This window comes from Etheostoma spectabile, chromosome 3 (genome assembly GCF_008692095.1).
Source record: "Etheostoma spectabile isolate EspeVRDwgs_2016 chromosome 3, UIUC_Espe_1.0, whole genome shotgun sequence".
NCBI lineage: Eukaryota > Metazoa > Chordata > Actinopteri > Perciformes > Percidae > Etheostoma > Etheostoma spectabile.
In genome coordinates, this window is record NC_045735.1 from 8,729,956 (window position 1) to 8,751,223 (window position 21,268).

General features: G+C 38.9%; 3 protein-coding genes across 14 annotated transcripts in view; 1 reads left to right on the plus strand and 2 right to left on the minus strand.

Annotated features, from left to right (window-relative positions):
• blmh (bleomycin hydrolase) overlaps positions 1-13,591 on the minus strand; it is a 24,892-nt gene extending 11,301 nt beyond the window's left edge. Inside the window, 6 exon segments of the mRNA XM_032512213.1 lie at positions 8,137-8,229; positions 8,340-8,428; positions 8,894-9,035; positions 10,088-10,197; positions 11,170-11,367; positions 13,354-13,591. Of these exon segments, the coding sequence (XP_032368104.1) occupies positions 8,137-8,229; positions 8,340-8,428; positions 8,894-9,035; positions 10,088-10,197; positions 11,170-11,367; positions 13,354-13,363 (642 nt within the window). The 5' untranslated portion in view covers positions 13,364-13,591.
• Positions 13,592-14,489: 898 nt separating this feature from the next.
• si:dkey-52l18.4 (uncharacterized) lies at positions 14,490-20,269 on the plus strand. 2 transcript variants are annotated; one of them, XM_032512214.1, is made up of 6 exons: positions 14,490-14,800; positions 15,578-15,904; positions 16,097-16,330; positions 16,424-16,452; positions 16,635-16,748; positions 20,019-20,269. In XM_032512214.1, exons 1-5 carry the CDS (start codon positions 14,749-14,751, stop codon positions 16,731-16,733), a joined length of 741 nt encoding a protein of 246 aa, XP_032368105.1. In that variant the 5' UTR covers positions 14,490-14,748; the 3' UTR covers positions 16,734-16,748; positions 20,019-20,269. The 2 variants fall into 2 exon arrangements, with proteins under 2 accessions (XP_032368105.1, XP_032368106.1); XM_032512215.1 differs by lacking the exon at positions 20,019-20,269 and adding an exon at positions 17,058-18,201.
• rap1gap2a (RAP1 GTPase activating protein 2a) overlaps positions 17,412-21,268 on the minus strand; it is a 93,814-nt gene continuing 89,957 nt past the window's right edge. For all 11 annotated transcript variants that reach the window (XM_032512200.1, XM_032512203.1, XM_032512202.1 and 8 more), the window contains 3 exons: positions 20,025-20,127; positions 19,822-19,895; positions 17,412-19,562 (listed from right to left, as the gene is read on the minus strand). In XM_032512200.1, the coding sequence (XP_032368091.1) occupies positions 19,554-19,562; positions 19,822-19,895; positions 20,025-20,127 (186 nt within the window). In that variant the 3' untranslated portion in view covers positions 17,412-19,553. The remainder of the gene's footprint in view (positions 19,563-19,821; positions 19,896-20,024; positions 20,128-21,268) is intronic.

Sequence of the window (21,268 nt, forward strand, 5' to 3'; positions counted from 1 at the left end):
GCTTATTCAAACAAACACCCCCCCCACCCCCCCCCGCTCGTCATCACAGAAACGCGTAGTCAAGTCAAAAGTACAGACGCACACAAAAATACACACATGCGCAGAGTCAACAAAGGCATCTGTTCAACTCCTCAACACCCCTGAGCCATTTTCCTCCTAATTCAACTCCTTTGTTTAGACTTCCCTGTGGGCAAGACGAAATGCCAAGGTGTCCATACCCTTGTCTGTGTTTGCCCAGATGCCCTCGGCATCTTGACAAGACATCTCCCGTTCCCTCTTGACCCCCAGCCTTTTCTCTTCTTTCCTGCTTTTTGTTTCTTTCTTCCAAGAAAAACTCTTTTTCACTACCTTTACAATGTGTCTTTCAGATGCCCCGAGACATACTGTAAGCATCTCTCTTAATGCCAGTTTAGCCCTGCGCCAACCAATCTTGCCTGGGCAAGGTAAATAAAGTAGGTGTGAGGCAAGGGCTGGGCTAAAAGAGAGACCTCAGTCAGAGATTTAACAGCCACGGTGACATTTAAGCAAGACCAATATTGAAACGCCTGTGGCCTTAATGGCAGATATGTGTGGGAAAGAGGGAAAGATACAGAGAAACGAGAGAGGAATACAGAGAGCTGGGAAGGAACAGGGAGGCTGACAAAACATTAAAATATACATACATACATATCAAATAAACACATTATGTCTTTCATTTAATTTTCTGAACACACTAACTGCTTTCACAATGCACTGGGAGTTTTAATGAGGAATACTGATCATTCTTTGTCCGCAAATTTATCATGATTGGTTTTTCAAAACAGAATTCACAAATAATTTGATCCCAAGCCCTCAGGGTAAAAGTTCTTTATTACGTCAACCGGCATTACTCAGAAACTCGACTCATGTTTGGACTCCAACTTCAAAAGACCATCTCATTCATATCTTATTATTCTAAACATAATAATCAAACCTCACAGGTTTCAGGATCCAGCACGTTAACAGGCAGCGTTCTCTTCAACTCATCAGTCTCTAGCAGAAGGTCCACCTCAGGTCAGTCTCAATTCTGTGACATATCGAGTGTGCGTGTCTTGCTATAAACAATAAACTGACTGACGGCACGCCATTGGGGCTAACCGCAACTAATGTTTGATAGCATCTGTGCAGTGTTGACCCGCTGGCATCCTTCTGCGTGATTATTTGTTTTGCACAGCCCAAACAAACAAATCACCTGGAGTTAGGAGTGAGCCTAACACATACAGTAAGCAGGCCAAACACATGGCAACACACTCCACTTGTTAAAGTGCTCATATTATGCTCATTTTCAGGTACATAATTGTATTTAGAAGAATAGGTTTACATGGTTTAATTAAAAAATATATATATATGTGCAGTAGCTAAGGTAAGCACTGCTAGCTAATCAGAAGCAGAGTATGAGGGCGTTAGCAGCTAGGCGAGCATTATAACGTGTGTTACAAAGTGACGCACGTTGGTCACGGAAGTAAAGGCTGGACTACAATAGAGCTGTTTGGAGCAGTTTCTGAACAGTGTTTTCTGTTGGAGATAGTAAATGCCTTTAAAAAAAAGAAAATTACATAACACTATAAAAGGAAAGAGAAAAAGCCAAAAAGCACATAATGAGCACTTTAAGATGTCAGCCTTTCCTCTCTCCTGGACTATTTGTGTGGTCCACTCTTTGCCTAAGCCTTAGGATAAATCCTTACCAACACCTGTGACTTTATCTATAGGAAAAGTAAAAAAGTAAAATAGTGGCATTTACATGTTTGATTTAGCATGTTGCTTTAAAGGCATTATAAATCAGATGCACCAGCTATCCTGCCAAACTTTAATAGATTGTCATGGAACGGTCTAGTTTCTGTAAGCTTGCACTTTATATTGATTTACAGAAGAACACTGAAATAGCAATTTATTTTTTGCTTTTATTATCTTGTCTGGTAGCAAAAAGTAGAGCCTGACTGATATATCCTGGGCTGATATTATCGGCCAATATTAGGCATTTTCCAAACTATTGGTATTGGCATTTATAATGGCCAATAAATGAATATTTAAAAAATAAAATAAAAATGAACAAAACACCCTTCAACCATATTGTGAGTGTTTGTCCACCAGAGGGCACTCTAAACGTCCCTGTTGGCAACACTTGTAATTAACCCTTTAAGTTCCATATCTTAAGTTTGTATTTTTATACATTTTATTCATCAGAACTTTATATTTTGATATTCCTCTGTTCTATTGTGACAATAAAACAAACAAGTTTATTTTTAAACTGCATAATCATATTTTAGTGAGAACTTATTAATAACTACAAATAACTTACGTTAGGGAAACCATCTACATTTTGTTACGCGTTCCTGGATTTTTAAAAATATATATCTGCTGATACAACGGAAAACTGCATTTTTAAATCACCAAATATTTGTATCGATATCGGCCTATGAGATACATGAGATAAATAAAATGTTGCACTGAAAACGATACAGCCAAATAACTGTTAGCTTTTAGTAGAAATAACTTTAACACTTAAACATAATTAGGGTCTAAAGCTGACTCTCAACCAACAACTCAACTCTCAACTGTAAAATTGAAGAAAAACATGTGCCTCATTGCTACACTGACGCAAATGTATAACTATTAAATAGAAGCTGGACTTGTGTGTGTAAGCAAATGACACCATGCAAACAGTTTGGATAAAAATGAGCAAGGTTTTGATTAAAACCTCCATGTTTTGTAAACATGCAACACATGTGGTCAGTGTTACATTCTAACAATGGTGTAAAAACATTTGAGAAATGTGAGTGGAAATCTATGAAATGGCAAAGCTATTGTTGCAGCTTCTAACAATGACAAATGGACAGCAACCCACCCCCATGAAACAACCAATCAACTAGAGTCAATAGCCAGCAGCGCTGACCCTTGGATCTGCAGCAGGAAAGTTCCTCTGTGATTTGATGGCCGTCTCATGAATTAGACTAGTCTAAAGAATCTCTCTCCTGCATTCAGAGCCAAGACCAGAGCTGCACATGGCGTTTCTGATTCCATGACGCAATGGAGCATGGAGGGGCTACAGTTGTGGTGTGAGGGATACAATCTGTGTGTGTCTACTGGCAACTTTCCGTGCATGTACAGTTACCAGTGAATATCACTTCATCTGTTTGGTGCACGCTGCCTACTTGTCTATGTAAGTGAGAGTAGAACAGCAGGGACACACACCAGATACAGCATGAAAGAGAAAGACTGGCTTTGAAACTTAAACTAATCCTCTCTGCCTCAATAACACAGCATATGGATCCTGTCATCCTCACAGCCTCTATAAAGACAAACGGTGTATGAGATTAGCTTGCTCATGTAGGTGCAGCTCAAAGTGGGCAAAGCTGCTGTTGCAGAGGTTTGTAGATGAATGTTATGTGCAAAGCGCCTGACCAGTGTGAACAAAAAGAATAGATTCTTGACACGCAAAGGGATCCATTTAAATCAAGCGCACCATCAATACAGTAAGTGAAAGCAGACACGGTGACCCCGGTTGCCTGTCATGGGAGAATGTGTGGGGCTCGCGTGATAAAGACCAGTGCACAATCAAAGCCGCCGCGTAGGGAGGGTGGACAGCATCACCTCCGCACACAGCAAAGTAGGACTGACACAGCACTCTGACCCTGAGAAACACATGTGCACACATAGATGCAAATGCAGGTGAACATGTATAAGAAACACTAGATTCCCCAATTGTAAGAGTCCAAAGAAAACCCTTCATGTAAAACACACACCCACACACACAAACACACAACACACACACACACACACACACACACACACACACACACACACACACACACACACACACACACACACACACACACACACACACACCACACACACACACACACACACACACACACCTTAGCTGTTCACCAACAGTAATGTTGCAGCTGAGGCACTTGCTCTGTAGATGGGGTTGTGAATTTATTAGACTGACTTTGGTGATTCTGATATAATTAGGGACTATTTTCATTATTAACTATGATATTTGTTAAATTAAAACCATTCATGCTTTGGTTATAAAATAAACAAATATATAAATAGCTCATTTTGTCTGACAAATACACAAAGATATTCAATTTCCAATGAAAAACTTGCAAATCTTTAAGTTTAAGAACCTCTGACCTGGATAAACCCAACTTTTCCTATATATGAAAAATAATAATTATAGTTCATCACAGTATTACAACATGTCTAATTGTCCTTAGTGGAGTCTGCTTAATTTGGTGCAACTGTGCTGCTTCCTAAAACGGAAAATTGACACATACACCTAAGGCTGGGCAATATATTGACATTATATCCGTATTGTGATATGGGACTAGACATCGTCTTAGATTTTAGATATTGTAATATCGTAATATGATATAAGGGTTTGTCTTTTCCTGGTTTTACAAGCCGCATTACAATAAAGTGTCATTTTCTGAGCTGTTCTATTATTTGCCTTTACCCACTTAATCAATATATCCACATTACTGATGATTATTTATCACAAATCTCATTGTGTAAATACTTTGGGAAAGGACCAAGTGTCAACCCTACAATATTGTCGCAATATCAAAGTATTTGGTCAAAAATACTGTAATATTTGATTGCCCAGCCCTACGTACTCCTTAATAAGTAAATCATCCACTTATAATGTATACCTGATATATTGGCCATAACTTTAATGTTGATCCTCATTCCAACATATTTAAAAAAAAAAAATTAAAATACAGGAAAGCTAACATTCTGACATATTTAGTTTTTGTTTTTAAATGATTAGTAGATTTTACATAAAAATAATGTCCAAATGGATCTTGCTTTTAAAAATACAAACGTAAAACATGCCCTACCCATTTGATAAATCTGACGACTAACTCAACACTGGAGTCATAACAGGATCAAAAGCCTGTTAAGGTAAAAGAAAATAATGATTTTGTATTCCACTTGATTCATGATTTCAATCATTGGGATTTGCACAGGTGTGCAAATAGTGTGCAGATTGGGATTAAACATTTTTGTAGTGAGGTAGGTGTCCAATTATGAATATTGTTTTTTAGAATGATTTTGGTCAAATGCAACAATATTGCTGAACAATTTGTCTGGCTTTACGTCAGCCGTTGTTCTGACATGACCAAATCCTCCATCACCATCGACAGTGACAGAGTGGTGTTTCGCAAAACAAACCACTTCCAGGTGGACAAACAAACACACTGACAACCATCCGCATCCCCCCCCACCCTGTCGTGCAGTGCAGTGAGAGCAGTCTTTACTGTTGCACAACATACAGTTCTGCGCGCGCGTGTGTGTGTGTGTGTGTGTGTGTGTGTGTGTGTGTGTGTGTGTGTGTGTGTGTGTGTGTGTGTGTGGTGGTGGTGGTGGGGGCTGTGAGATACAGGCGACTGTTTAAACAAGCAAACAGCCAGCAGCACAATGCAACCAAACAGCTGACTACAAAGGCACCATAACCAGACCCCTGTTCTGTGTGCAATCGTCTCAATGGGAGGCTGATTGACTGACTGGCCAATTATACATTTACACACCGCGTAAATAAAGCCTCTTACGCATACACACCCACGCAGTGTAACCTTTAGGAGCTTCAACACACACACACACACACACACACACGCACGCACGCACGCACGCACGCACGCATTTGGTAACACTTTATAATAACCATCATTGTCAATGGTAAATTAATAGTTTATTCACCTTTAGGTAAAGGTTACTGTTAAATAATTAAATGATGATTTATTGTACTGACTACGTATTAGTAATTGTAAAATCGATGTCATGGTATCAGTAGTTAAGTATTATATAAAATAGAACTTGTTGATACATTTAGATATACGGTTTACACTTTTTCTAAGGTTATAAATAGTTAAGTTAACTATACATGTGGCTATAATAAAGATACAACTAATGAAACATTTATTTGGCTCTATTATTATCTTTTTTGCTGACAAACAAGAGATGATTTGTGCACTATTAATATCTGAATATCTGATTTCTGAATAATGTTGACTGATGCTTTTTCAAAGTATGTATAACCAATTAACAAGGTATTAAAATCATCAGTTGCAACTTCATAAAAGCCATCTAAATAATGTTTGACGGTTTACAAACGATTTCTTAAAGGTTTACAAATTATAAGTTATTTATAATTTGGTGTAATATATTAGTAGTATGTAATATAATATATTTAGTTAATATAATATTTAAAATGTATGTGTGCAACAATAAACTGTTAATAAACATACAATATAAAATAACTAACAGTAATGATCATTTCATTAGATTTTTGTTAAGAGCAAAATAACTATTAACTATCAATTATAATTTTTAAATATGTTGCTTTTACACACTCTGGTCCAAACATGTCTGTGTGTAATGTGCACATATTGGAAAAAAGTACTTTAAACAATACTACACTGCAGACACAGGCAGGTATTCTGCAAGTTCTGTTATAAAAAACAATTGGTTTAGGCTTTGAAAGTAAGACAGTTAATGACCCTGCAGTAAATGTAAACAAATGTTTTATAATATTGAAACTATAAAAGAATCATTTCTCCCTGTACACTTAGGCTTGTCATGATAACAAATTTTGCTGGACAATAAATTGTCCCAAAAATGATTGCAATGAATGATAATATTGTCGTTCTGAGACCATTTTCATCTAATATAATGATAATGGCATAATAACGCAGGTAGACCTTATCAAAGATCAATAAACTTGTATTTCTGAAGAATATTTAACACTGGAACTGGAAGACATTTTAAATAAATCTGTTAACAAAAAATGCCCTCCAGTGATTGTGTACTGTCGGGAAGATGGAGACGGCCCATCTGTTGTAGTTTTTTTTCCCAGCTGGGAAAACTGCACTGGTGCATATGCATGTTTGTTGTGTTGCCACTGTTTTACAACAAATGCAACATACCGACTCACTCAGGTTAAGTGGTTCACGACGGTCATTCAGTTTGAATCCGAAGTGCTCCCATACTGCAGCTGTCGCATTTGGCTTTGAAACCAATTCCATCTTTTTTTTTTTATTTTTTTTTTTTTTTTATTCCTCCAACTCTCAGCTAGTGTTTTCTCTGGCAATACGTGTCACGCGGATCTTTTGCTGCACTTTGTGGTAGGCTACGCGAGGAGTCTTGCCTCCCCACACAGAGAACTTGTGGCCGACACGAGGGCTCACTTCTTGTTGCGCTAAGGAACTGAGTCACCGATGCAAGCTCATTTTTATTTATCATGCGTTTAATTGATTTATTGCATTTCGCGACAGGCTTAAATACACCTGTCAGTTGAAATGGAAGTTACTGGCATGTTTATGCACTAGTATCACCTGTGCTATTAGTGTACTTTTATGTTAAGTTTAGTTTGATATGAAATTAGTACCAAAATAAAAAAGTACCACAATATTTAATTGTTAAACCTTCTTGAAACCTGCTAAGATTTGCCCCTCTTATTTGGATGGTTGACAGCCCCCTCTTCTGGCAAAACGGAATAATGTTACAAAGTTAAACACCATTGTTCAGTACTTATTATTAGGTACACTGTACAATCTATTGGAATGCAATACAACAGCCCAGCCCTAAATTCTACCTTCATGAAGTTTATAATGATGAAGATTTCTGTTGAGATTGTCAAAACTGTGTAAATTCAACTAAATGTGTATTACTGATGTCATGATTAAAGAAGAAAATGTTGACAGTGTCAACAAAAACTGAACATTATAGGCATCATAACAGTAGACTTTATAGCAAAACAGATGTAGAGGATTGCATTAGACTGTACATGCATACCCAATACAGTGGGGACCGTGTGTCTATTCATAAACAAGTCTGCATGTGTCCTGTATTCATGCTTTTGTTTGACTCTGGGTTTGGTCTGGGTCTGGAGTCACTTAGTGGTTCCTTATTTTGTGAATGAAGCAGTACAGTTGTAGTGTTTGATTGATCAGTAAAAGGCAGTGATGCGCAAACTCTGCCCCGTTAGTTCCAGTCAAACAAAGGTTATGTTTCTGAGCTCCTAAAAAAGTTCTTAGTTGCCTCGGAAAAAACTCTTGTGGGGAAAAGAATATATTCTACAGGAAAATGTTGTATGAGCTCTTTCAGTCTCACCTCCTCTATCATGGTGTCCATAGCATCAGACAGTTCAGCTTTAGTAGCGTCGCTGGCCACCATGTTCCTCAGTCTTAGGCAGTATTCTCTTAGCTGTAAGACACAGTGAGACAAAAACAACAGTCAGCACTGCCTCACTGATTACATGACTCACTGATATGTAAGCTTAATCAGTTTGAACTGAGGGAAATGTGTAAACGCACCTTATGATTAAGGATGTCATTCATTCTGCGTGAGGCCTCGGAGCTATGTGACTCTGGAAAGCATTTCTTTGGGATGACGCCATACTTTTCTGAAGACAGGACAATATAAACAGAGATGTTTAGAAACGAGACGCCCCAACTCAGAGTAGTTTCCTGTATCTGTGTCACATGGGCTCCGCCGCGGCCACGCCTCTGTAGGAGACTAGCAGCAGGTTCTGAGTGTATTGATTCCAATGGGAGAAGTGAACGTGAACACAGATTATGAGCAATTCTTTCGCCACTGAGTCACCTATTGGACCCATTTTTCACAAGCCACATATCTCCAGAACATACAGCTGCTGCTTGAAATGCAAACATCTTTCGTAAAGAGGGTCTTTGGTATAAATTACAATTTAAAACCATTTTTAATCTAGTCAAATAACTAATTTATAGATAAAAGTAGTTAATTTTTCGAATTACCAAATATATTTGCAATTGCACAAATTACCCAACTTAGTCATTCATTCAACATGAACTTCTTGTCAAGGTGATTGTGTTTTATGATGGGAACTAACCAATGAGGTTGACCAACATGTCCCACTGTCCTCCATCATTGGTTGGATTGGAGAGCAAGAACTGGACAAGGCGTCCGTCAACGGGCTCCTTCCTCTGTGCCGTCTCCACACAGGCCTGGAGGAAGTAGTAGCAACGCTCAACCTGTAGAAAATAAAAAGAGCAAACACATCAGAGCAACATGGTGAATGAACAAATAAACTGTAAGGGGCTATAGAATCTAATGATGTGACGTTACTTTATGTAATGCAGAAGGGTAGACGTGTTAGACTTAAGTCCCAAAACTGAAGACTGGAAACCAGCAACATTCAGGCATCAAGTTTTTACCGGCACAAAAATAGAAAATAAATGAAACGTGTCAGGCAGGCCTCGCACGGCCATTTAGAATGCTCTATGTAAAATACCATTAATATATCAAAGGCTTGAATGACTTGCTAATGAAGATATTGTTGTTTGAGACTCTCTTTGGCAGATTTTGAGGGATGGTTTGGATCTTTTGAAGTGGGGTTGTATGAGGTACTTATCCATAGTCAGTGTACTGGTTGTGTCATGTATTAGTAGATGGCGGTCGGCACGCCCCCAGTTTAATCCACACGACATTCACTACAATTACAAACATGGCCGCATCTACTTTCATACCATTGGTGCCGCTTGTAATGCACTATCCTAAGATATGGAGCATCTTTGCTATGAATAAGTACCTCACAAAACCCCACTATAAAAAATCCAAAGTATCCCTAATAGATTCGACTTGCTACAGACTTGCCAACTCTGCACATGTAATGTAATAACCTAGAGTACAGGCTGGGAGTGGGGAAAGATATTTTTAGAGGTCCACATTTGCAGTTTCCTTGTTTGGAATATTAGAGTCACTGTTAGTCCCTACAGCTGGCACTTGTAACCGAAAAAAGTATTCATGGTGGAACAGTCAACTGGCTATACATGTAGGAGAAAAAGACAAGGTCATAAAGAGAAAGAGAGATAAAAACATTTAACAAGGTGTCACTGTGATGTTGGACCTGGAAGAGCACTGATCACAACACACAAAAGAGGGTTTTAGGTGGACAATGACCGTATAGTAGTAAAGTGCTGCATAATTACTGTGTAAAGTACAATGCAACACACACACACGCACGCACGCACGCACGCACACAGACACACACACACACACACACACACACACAGCGCGCGCTTACCTTGTCCCAGAAAAAGAGATAGGACTGACTAAACTCAAACTCCTCTATGTTAAACTTCTTCATGAAGGGAAGTCGCATGACGTTGAGGCACGAGAAGATCCAACATCTCCCTTGTAATGAAGAAAAGAAAGACAGACAGAACTATGATTTTTATAAACTATGCAGGTCTGTGAGAAAATACAGCAACATACATCTGTACATCAGTAATGCTGCTTTTGCTCTACATATAGCAGCTCCGATAGGTGACAAGTCACAAACATACAGGCATCTTTATATTCACTAATAACTTCTAAACCCTCAAAGGCTAGAGGCTCAAGTCACCGTTCATTACATTTTTTCAGTGAACAGGGCTGTACCTTTAATAGGTATTGCGTAAACACAGTTTTATCATTTTGAGGACGCAAACAAATGCATGTGGATGACCTATAAAACTTATTAGATTGACGTAAGAGTTACATGGACCTCTATGAAGATAGTTTCATTTCTCTGTAGGTTTATATCATACCATGCCGAACTAAATGACAACTGATGGCACCAAGTATAGGTTATAAAACCTATGGTCTGCTTTCTAATGTGTTCCGCAATTTCAGGATGCTCAACGTGCATCCATCTTTACACTTTCTTTCTTTAGATATTTAGTCTGTTTTTGAGAAAAGACTAACTTTTTTTGCCTTCACTATGTCCACCAACACATAATGAGCTGACCAGAGTCCACATAGCAAAATAAGATTTCTGCAACAACAAAAAAACTGTGCGAGATTTTAGTGAGATGCAGATAATCCAGATGGCAACTGGTTTGAATAATCAAATGTATAGGAACCTGAATAATTGAAGGAAAGTTTTTCAGCTTGTCCTGATAATGTCAATTCTGAGCTATTTCAGAAGACTTCACTTACAAATATGCAGTAAATAACATTTGTCTGTTGTTGTTGTAAAAATTGACAAAATGCTGAATCCAAGACATCTGTGTGTGATAACCCAATGTCATGACATTCACTCAAACCCATATTTGGACACATTTCTTTTTAATGTAAAAAGTACACTTATGATCATGAATGTTGCTATGGTACATTATATCCTACCTGAGTTTTTCTGGTTGGTGACGGGCTTGCCCTCTGTGGGGATAGAGTGCTGGAAAATGTGCACAGTATCCTGGACAGTCTGCCGGTGCAAACAAACCTCCAATGGGTCAATGCAGGTTGACACATTTTGGGCTAACAGGTAGCGTGGCTCGGCCCGCAGCCGCTTGAGGAATGTGGCTACCTTATCCTGACTCAGACCTAGAGGAGCAAGAAGAGAAAGGTAGATGAGGTTGAAGGGAATAATTAAGATATCGAACAAAGGAATGACAGAATGAATGGTAAAATAATGAAGGTGGGAAGACACACATAACTAAAGTTAACTTGTAACAGGAAGACTTCAAGAGCTAGGCAGTCAGACAGCTAACTGTAACTATGAGGAGGAATTTCCTACTGTCCCAATTCCTGTGACTCATCTTTGCACTTTAGGCATCCACATTTCCTTCTTAAGATCTTATTTATGTAACATACTCAGATGTCACAATAATGCCTGGAAAACACCAGATCAATAGTCATAAACTAACAGCACAATTATGATTAGATCTCTGATAAAGAATGAAGGACAGACTTGGCATAGGGCAAAGCACAAGACAAAGACCAACAAGGAAGTAATCACGCATGCTTTCTATAAGTGGCCTTAGGGAGCAAAAGGCCGATCAGACCTGGCTGGTTTCACTTCTCTGGCTCCATCTGTGAGAGGAACAAACTAGAAAGCTTGTCTTGTCCTGCTGTATGGGGAAGGATGAATGCACACACACTTTGACGAAACACACTGCCACTGATGTATGTTTTGTAATTCCGTCAAATAATAGTGCAGAGCAATTAAACACTGAGGGGGACATTGCTTAGTCATGCATGCTGCCTAGAATTCAACCCCTCTCTCTCAGCTGCATTCTGTTATTTTCCATTGACACAAATGCACCGACCGCTGTGGATTAGGACAGTGTCAAACTCTATTAACTGTAATGCCCATGTTATCAGAAAATAAGCATGCTAAGGCAGAGCATATTTGGAGAGCGGGCCTGCATGGGGTCCCACGTCCACATAACATTTGCTTGTGGTGCAACATAAGAATTTTTGTTGACGCTGATGAGTATGCTTGAATAACTAAACAGTGAGAGAACCTGTAACAGACAGCTATAAACTGACAACAGTTTGCACATACACAACATAAGAGTGGTGTGCGTTGAAGAACAAATATTGAAAATCCTATCCAAAAAGTGAGTAGTTGGTCTATCTCTTATTCAACAAGTGGAGGAATTAATGCTGAGGACATACTGCACATCACAGAGGTTTTCTATGGAGAGGGGCCAAGCACAGGCAGCCAGGGTGACTTGCAAATTTATACATCAGTGGTTATACAACTGGCTTTATATTAGCTAAGCACTTTATTATGCCCATCACTGCTCCATGTGTAAAGGGCTGAACTACAGTTGACATGCAGCCTAACAGTGAAGGCTCAGTAGACATCCACAATCAAAATCAGGGCAAAAGATAGTAAGACACTATCAAAGTCCTTATTTTAATTCATACTTTGAAATATAGAAAATTTAATGGCTCTGAGAGAAAAGTTAGTTAACACAGGTTTTCGAAATACCATATAAGACCAAAGCCTTTCCTTACCATCAAAAGTGAAACCTGAGGTTAGTGATTGAATTGAAACAATCCAACTCAAATGACTTGGCTGGTTTAAGGTTAACATCACTCACTAAAGCTGTACGATAACTATTACAAAGGGGCGTAATATAAGTGAGGTAAAACTGTTCCCTTTTCTGTTTTTCCTAATGAAAACTAGACTAAAATGAATCGCTACCACTTTAAAGACTGACAGCTTCTGGTATTTCCAACTCCATTCTTTACTAACGTTAGCTAGCTACACAAGCTAACATTTCCGGCTCCTAGGAACTGGCACCAGATTTTACACAAGTCAAGGTGTGTTAGCTGTCTTATTTCTCCAGCTTGGATGACGGTACCTTGCTGTCAATGTATCACCATGATCTGAGAAACCTAGATTAGTAAACGACGGCAAAGTCATGCTAGCAGCTGGCATGCTAACGCAATGAGTGCTAACTTAGCCTGTTAGCTCCCTCAGCTGTCATCCTCTAGCTGTCAAAAACAGACTGCACTTAGGCTGCCGGCCACACAAATCACCAGGACTGAAAGAGGGGAAAGTGGCACATAACCTACCAGTGTCCATGTTTCCGTAGAGCTTGAGGAGTGTTGTCTGTATTCCTGAAAAGTTACCTGCTCTTTGTTTATCTCATTCACCGACAGTCAGAGTGTTACAGGGTGCGCTTGTTTGTGCAACCGTTTATGCACTCGCGGGCCGGTCTTTGACGTGGCGGCTGGGCGGAGTTTGCGAGTGGGACAAGTCACAATGGAGCTGCCAGCAAAGCTAAAATCATTTAATAAATATTGTGTTTACACGAAAGGTCTCTGAAAACATCCATTTATTTATTTGTTTCTATTATTTTAACCACATCCCTGTATTAATCATATTGAATAAGAAGGCGAGTGGTGATCCATGTAGACTCAAAATTGTTTAAACAGTTAAGAAACAAACAATCCTAAAAATATCCTCCAGTTGTGATGACCATTTTCAGTCTCTCTCCAAAGTTCATGATGACTCCTGCTGTGAAACTATATTGAACTAAAGACAACTATGATCTAATTCTTTAAACCTTAAATGGACTTACAGCTGTCATATTTTGCATTAGAGGGCACCACGGTTCTTCCTCTGGGCTCTGTTAGTCCCACAAATCACGTGAGGGAGAGGACACGGAGTAAAGATAAACGAGCGCGCTTAAAATCAAACTTGACAGAATAATTGCGTATTAAACGTCCGGTTAATGTTTACAAAATATAACCACGCTTTGCAACTATTTGTAAGTAGCTGGGGGGGGATAAAAATTAATTCCTTAAACTGCTTTTAACTTACTCAGTTAAAAGGAAGTCATCAGCATTGTAGTGAGTTATTCAGCTTTAGCATGCAGCAATGTTATTATATTTTTATTCCACTATACACACACACACGCACAGCACAAACACACACACACACGTACATACACACACACACACACACACACACACACACACACACACACACACACACACACTAACAACTCAACCATCTGACAGGGATTTTTAACACAAGAGTTTACATGAAAAATTACACACACAGAAAAGTTTGTTTCCATAGTGCTAGGTTTTCCTCTCTTTATATTACTGTTCCTTAAAATTGGCCCCTTTCCTGTTGGGAAGTTTATATTACCATTCATGAGGTCATTGCTTTCCTAGTGTGTGAGCCTTGTGGTGTGTGTGTGTGTGGAGGGGGGTTGATCAGTGGGTCACTTCCTTCCTTTACCTCCATCTGGACAAATGCAGCAGCGGCAGCAGCATGAAGAAAAGACTGTTAAATTATTGACAATAGGAAAAGAAAGTGAGAGAAAGAACAAGCTGGTGGACTCCCTGCAACTGACAACAATTTGAACAAGCACTTTTAACACAAGCCATGACTTTATCTGTACAGAGGAAATAAAACCAACTTGGGATGAACGTTGACTAACACTGTTACAGTCAGACATGTGTTACTATTTCCTCAGCGCAATCAGCTGTCTCAGCCTTCTTCAGACTGGTAAGTAAGACCTTTTAGTTCTTATTCAAATTGTTGTATTTTTATAAACAAGGGAAATATCTCATACATTAAATTGCATTTGAGGAACTTGGCTGGATAATCTTACCTTTGAATGGACCCCTATTGCAGTAGCTTTGGTAAATGCTACACCTGTCTGTAAGATCTTTTAAAATAAGTTATTGTAACTCATTGTTGAATTATGACTCACTCCAAATTATATATAGTTTTTGTAAAGGCAAGCTTTTGGTAATTCATTTTATTTATTATTTATTTATTTTATCATTATACTGGAAAAGTAACATAAAAAGTTTTATATTTAAACATGCCAGACCTCAGTGCCCAGGCACAGTCAAAACTGGTTTACTATGTTGTCTATTTTGTCGTAAAACCATGCCGTACCAACATAGAGTGATATGGGTTATTTCTCTAATGTAATACGCAATCTCATTTCAGATTTTTGTATATGTGTGAAAAAGGTATAATAGAAAAATGTGCTATTGTACAACTGCATAGTTGTTTATGCTGTAGTTTCATTAAGTCTATTCACTTCAAACGTATGATGGCATTATGCACTTCTGACCATTTGTTTGGGTTAGTTTATTATATGACATAGAAAAACTGGATGGACATCTAAATCGGTCAAATGATCAAAATCTTTATGGTTACACACTGTCTTGAGATGGTACAAGTAAATGGCTTTATCAAAACACTGTCTATCAGTTACCACTGCACACAATGACTACAATGAGCTATAATAGGAGACTTCCCTTTTTTCAGGTCTCCATGCTGAAGAATGCAGCCAGAAGGTTCTGGCAGAACGTGAGACATTTTATGTACCAGCAGGGGGCAGTCTGTCTTTGTCCTGTGTAGTCCAGCACTGTGGAGGCGCCTGGACGGGAAACTGGATGCGGACAAATTCAAGAAATGAAAAGCTAAGTGTGAGGCACCATCTGACCAATGTGACACTCTCAGCCAATCAAACCCGACTCATTTGGAATATCTTGAGTGTCAAACAATCAGACGAAGGTTCTTATGGATGCAGGGTAAAATGGGGCCAAGGTGATACAGATCAGGGACATTTCAAGTATGTGAACGTTACTACAGGTATGTGCGGCCAAATGTTTGTCAGTGTTTATTAGCGTGTATGTGTCTGTATGTGCAATGCTGAATTAGTTGTTCTCAAAAAAGCAAAGAGCAGATACAAAAAAATCCATCAAAATAGTGAACAAAACACAACAACAGTGTACTAAGTCTAATTGCATTATTTGTGTATATCATTGTGTATCCTTCCCCCAGCTGACCCCTTCCAGAGGAGTGTATTACACAGGGTTTTGGTCTGTGCCGGTGCTTCTCTTTGTCTTCCCATCATTCTGGGATTGGCTCACTGTCTGAGTTCAAAAGTCGAGCCTCAGCCACTTCCCAGGACGCTGTCCATTCCTGCAGCTGTATACAGAGACCAACCACACCCAGCTCCACAGCCTCCACCTCGATGCCCCATACCCCAGATACGTGGCACTTCCTCTCACAAAGGTACTCAATAGCCTTTAACATTGATAAAAAGTTACAGTAGCACTGTCAAAACTGCTCTATTTATTGCATTGTCTTTTTTTTTGCATTTTACAGCTGTCCCCAAGTCTAGGCAGAAGACTGAGGTGGGTAAACGTTCAGTTTCAAGACAGGATGCTCTCCGCAAGACCCTCAACATTGTTTGTTTCCTCTGACTGACATTCAAAATGTCTGCAGTCTGTGCATATGCTCTTGTGCGTGCTTAAATGGGCTGGCAAAGTGAGACTATAATGCTTAAATAACCCTTTTCCCATTCCCAATGTTAAAGGTGGTGTATGCAGACATTTCCCAGGATGCACTGAGACAACAGAGAGCCACCAGAGACCCTGACCAGTCCACTGTGTACTCATCCGTCAGATTTTCTTGACTGCTGTTGAAGCAGGTGAACAATTGTCTGCTGAGGTTTAATGATGTGTAATTTTTGTAGGAATGTGGTTAATCCTTGACGTCTTCACAACACCCTGACAAATATTTCACTATAACCTCATTCTTAAACTCAAATATTTCACCATTACGTCATTCTTAAATTGTTAAACTCATTGTTAAACCTTTGAAAATCATCACAGCAGAGGAAACCGTAAGATACAAATTAATGAATTAATATTTGTCTCTACATGTCTAAGGGCTGTCCTGATTATGCTCTGATGTGGAAGTATAGTGTTTTTAAGTTCAGAAAATCCTTCATGTGCAGGTATCATTAAAGACAAGCAAGTGGAGCAGATAATGAGGAGATACTGCAGCATGCATAAACCAGCTGAACAACCCTGAGGTGCAGCAGAGAGCAAATCTCAGCTATGTGGCATAATTTTATTGATATCACCACTTTTAATTATCTTGAAATGTGACTGCGGACAAGCAAAACATTAAATGCAGCGCAACCATTTTAAAAGTATAGCAGTTGTCAAAATGTGAAACAACATTTGTCTATAATATCTCCCAAGTGTTCCATGTACATACATAATTAAAGTATGAACAAAAACACCCATGTACTGTGCTGTAAGCTTGTTGCGTGAGATTTTAAAAATGAGACACCACATAAATGACACAAAATACAACATTTTATTTTAGAATAAATTCTCAATGGCACGTTACATAACCAAATATACATATACATGTTTAGACATCTTTTAAATTAACATATTTCCTTTAATCGTTTTACCTTATTCATTAGCATACTCTGCAGTTACATTTGTACATGACATCAAGGCTAAAGAAGTTTTCATTTGAATAAATTAAGCATATTAACAGAGGAAAGGCTGCAGAGCATTTACAATACCTGCTACAAACAAAAGTACATATGAACTTCCTGTTTTTCTGTGATTTCTGTCCCTGTTTCCCTTTTTGAAGATAATCACTGGCCTAACTGAGCACAGTGTGTATTAGTCAACAAGCTTGTTCTTTTAAGTACTTATCAGAACTTTCTTTCAGCTGTTCTGCAGCTTTCTTGCAAAAATAAAAAGTCACCCAAATTACAACGTAGGTGTTTGCAATTTGGGTGAAACGACTCTCTAGGATTTGAGTGACAGAACTTCACACACAATCCTGCCATCCAATGGTTGTCTCGACTGTAAGAGCAGCACATATTACATTCTTTCAAAGACCTACATGCTGAGTTGTTTTGTCACACAGGAAACACATGTGGGTGTCTTGATTAGCACACTCACACCTTCCTCTGTTCTAGTTTATGCAGCTCCAGGCTAATGTTATGATAGAGTTGATAGAGTAGAGAGGACTAGTACACCTATTCTCCTGTTGTGCTTTTAAGCACCTGGCTTTGCAATTTACTTTTAAGAGACTTTGTAATAACAACTAACAAAGCGTCAAATCAAAAATACAAAAATAATAATAATAACCCTACAAAGTTCACATTACATGTGTGGTTCAAAGATTCTTTTAACCTGAAGCATCTTTTTTTCAAGTCATTATTATCAGCGCACATGCTGAGAAGCTTTAAACTTGGGAGACTTTCCTGTTCAAAAGTTCCAACAAACATAGACACAGAGACACCGAGCTAGGAAGCTTCAATGGGAGGTATCAGAAGGTGAAATGTTTTTCAGAATTTTCAGTGAATGTGGGTGTTAATTGGCAACCCACAACTGTGCTGTAAGCAGATCCAGAAGATTCTTGTCCTCTCACATAGTGAGAGAGAGAGAGAGAGAGAGAGAGAGAGAGAGAGAGAGAGAGAGAGAGAGAAAGAGAGAGCATGCATCAGTAATGAAAGGGCTTTCGATAGATTGTAATGCGCGGCTTTGGCTAAAATAAGCGCATGGCAAAATGTGTTGGCAGTGTCTCCTACTGTGCTCCATATGAGCTAATTTCCACAAACCTTGAGTTCAGGGATTTGAAGTTACCCTTACAGGTACAGAAATGCTGTCATAGGTATTTCGACTGACTTTCAGCAATGTCGAGTTAATAGTGCAGTAGACACAATGCAGCAGCTAGCAAGGTCACAAAAGCATCTTGGAAATCAAAGGTGTTAGGTCCTAGAAAAGCATTTTCATATGCAAAGAACAAGCTCAGATCGTACAATAGAGAGTTGAGACTCCCTGTGTTATCACTTCCAAAATGTTGCTACTGTGTGCATGTCTTTTGTGTTTGTCTGTGTACTTTTTTTTTTAGGCAAAAGAGGAACTGCTGCCAGACGTACCATTCAGGGACAAAGGCAAAAAGGGAACATCCTGATGTCTGACATTTCTAATTCCACTGAGCACTCAGCAGTCGAACAGATAATGAGTAACAGTTTAGCCATAGTTTCATGTTAACATTCTTCACTGTATCTCTCTAATAAACTAGATGCTCTAGAAAAAGATGAGGCAGATTCTAGCTCAGCCTGCACTCACAGTATTACAGCCATGCTAGGACTTCATGTGATGTGAACATTTAACAACTGAGATGCAGCAACTTGTAACAACGGCAAAGTATTGACTAATTTCTGTGGCCTAAGGTTGGTTAAAAGGAAAACCAACATGTCAGCTGCCTCACCTCAATATATACGCTCACAGTATTGTCAGTTAGGTTATAGTGTGTGCTGACTCTGGGGCACTTGGTAATCTTGTCAGATTATCCTTGGCATTGGGAAGTGGTTCTATGGTTATTTTGTTGTTTTGGTTGTGATTTTTCTTTTTGCAGCTCCGTCAACCTGTGCAGTCCCTTTGTTGTGCAAGTCTGATATTTCCATTCCACAAAGCTACTCGGACTGAAAGAGAGGAAAGTGAACAAAGAGGCCAGTTAGAGGGGAGTGTTCGCTGACAGCATGCATTTTCAATCTGGGCCAATTACCCAACACCAGCTTGTCTGTTTTAATGAAATTACAGTGATTTTGGAGATAATGAGATGACCATAAGATGGACAGTGAGTGTATCAAAAACACACCAGATGACCTTTCCTTGTTGCTTTCCACCTGCTGCACTAAATACTGTGGTTTCTGCTCTAACAAGTTCGAACCTAAGACTTACAGTTGTGGATGAGTGGCTCATTTTGTCAAAACGGAACTTCAAATTTGACCTTGGTGACGTCTTACTTTTCACATCTGCAAAATTTAGAAACAGGGAATGTAAAAATAAAAAGGAAATTCTCAATAGATAATCTGTCAACAACAGGATGTCTTTCTGTTCAAATGTTGGATGTGAGCACTCTGTGTGTAAAATTGTAGGTTTACCTGTTGGACTGCGGCACATGATGACAGGGGTACCTGATCCCTGGCTGTCGACACTGAGGGAAGGACTAAAGGCAGAAGAGGACGCTATAGAGGGATGGCTGGCCTGAGGGACGGAGAGTACAAAGGAATTAGTATGGAAGAGGAAATGGAGACTTAAAAATCACTGTCAGCAAAGTTAGAGGAACTGAATGTAAAGTCCAGTTGAAAGTATTTCAACTGGAAATGATGCTTTGCAGAGAGGCGCTATCAGAAAGTCGTTTTTTTTGGTGATTTGCATAATATAGTTTAAACTTTTAACGCTGGCAGAAATTATTATGATACAAAGTTATCATAAGAAGTATTAAAGCAATAAAATACTTTGGAAATACGTTATTATTCATTTAGTTTGTGAAACTACAGCCAACAGCCGGTTGGTTTACCTTTGCATAAAGACTTGAAACAATGGGAAACCGGTAGCCTGGCTCTGTACAAAGTAAACAAACAAAAAAGAAATCCCCCTAACAGCACTTCTAAAGCTCACTGAACACGTTCAAAAACCAAAATGTTAAAAAATCAAAAGTTGCTTTTCTACAGGTAGATATAGGCTGGACTTCTTGACCATTAGCAATAGCTTCCTTGGGTCTTTTCCCAGAAATAATCCGATAAAACAAAAACTTGTTTTTAACACTTTTGTGGGGATTACACAAACATGATTTAACATATTAATTATTGACTTTTAAAGGTGCTGTTAGACAGATTTTTAGACAGGACAGAGCCAGCCTTGCTGTTTCCCCCATTTCCAGCTGTTGTGCTGAGCTAAGATGCTTCATATTCACCGTACAGATATCAGAGTGGTATAGATCTTCGCAACTAACTCTTGTCAAGAAAGTGAACAAGCAGATTTCAGTGTTGAAATATTCCTTCAAACCCATCAAAATGAGGAGAAAAACAAGAATTTACCTAAACTTGTGACGATCATTGGTGTACTTTGCTGCTCAATAATGATTGATGCATTTTGAAAGCCCACGCTGAGCATCCATGCACATGGATCCCGTCCAGTTAAATGGTGAGAGTAGGAACAATTTGACAGCATTTCTCACATAGACACTGACAAGCAATACCATATAATACACATAAAGTGAGAGGAGCTGTAATCATTATAATCAATGTGGTGACATTCAACACTCTCTAGGCAGTTTTGGCTAATTACAGACTATTTCACCCAGAAAGCTTTTGATGCCAACAGCATCACTCAGAGGGTGTTC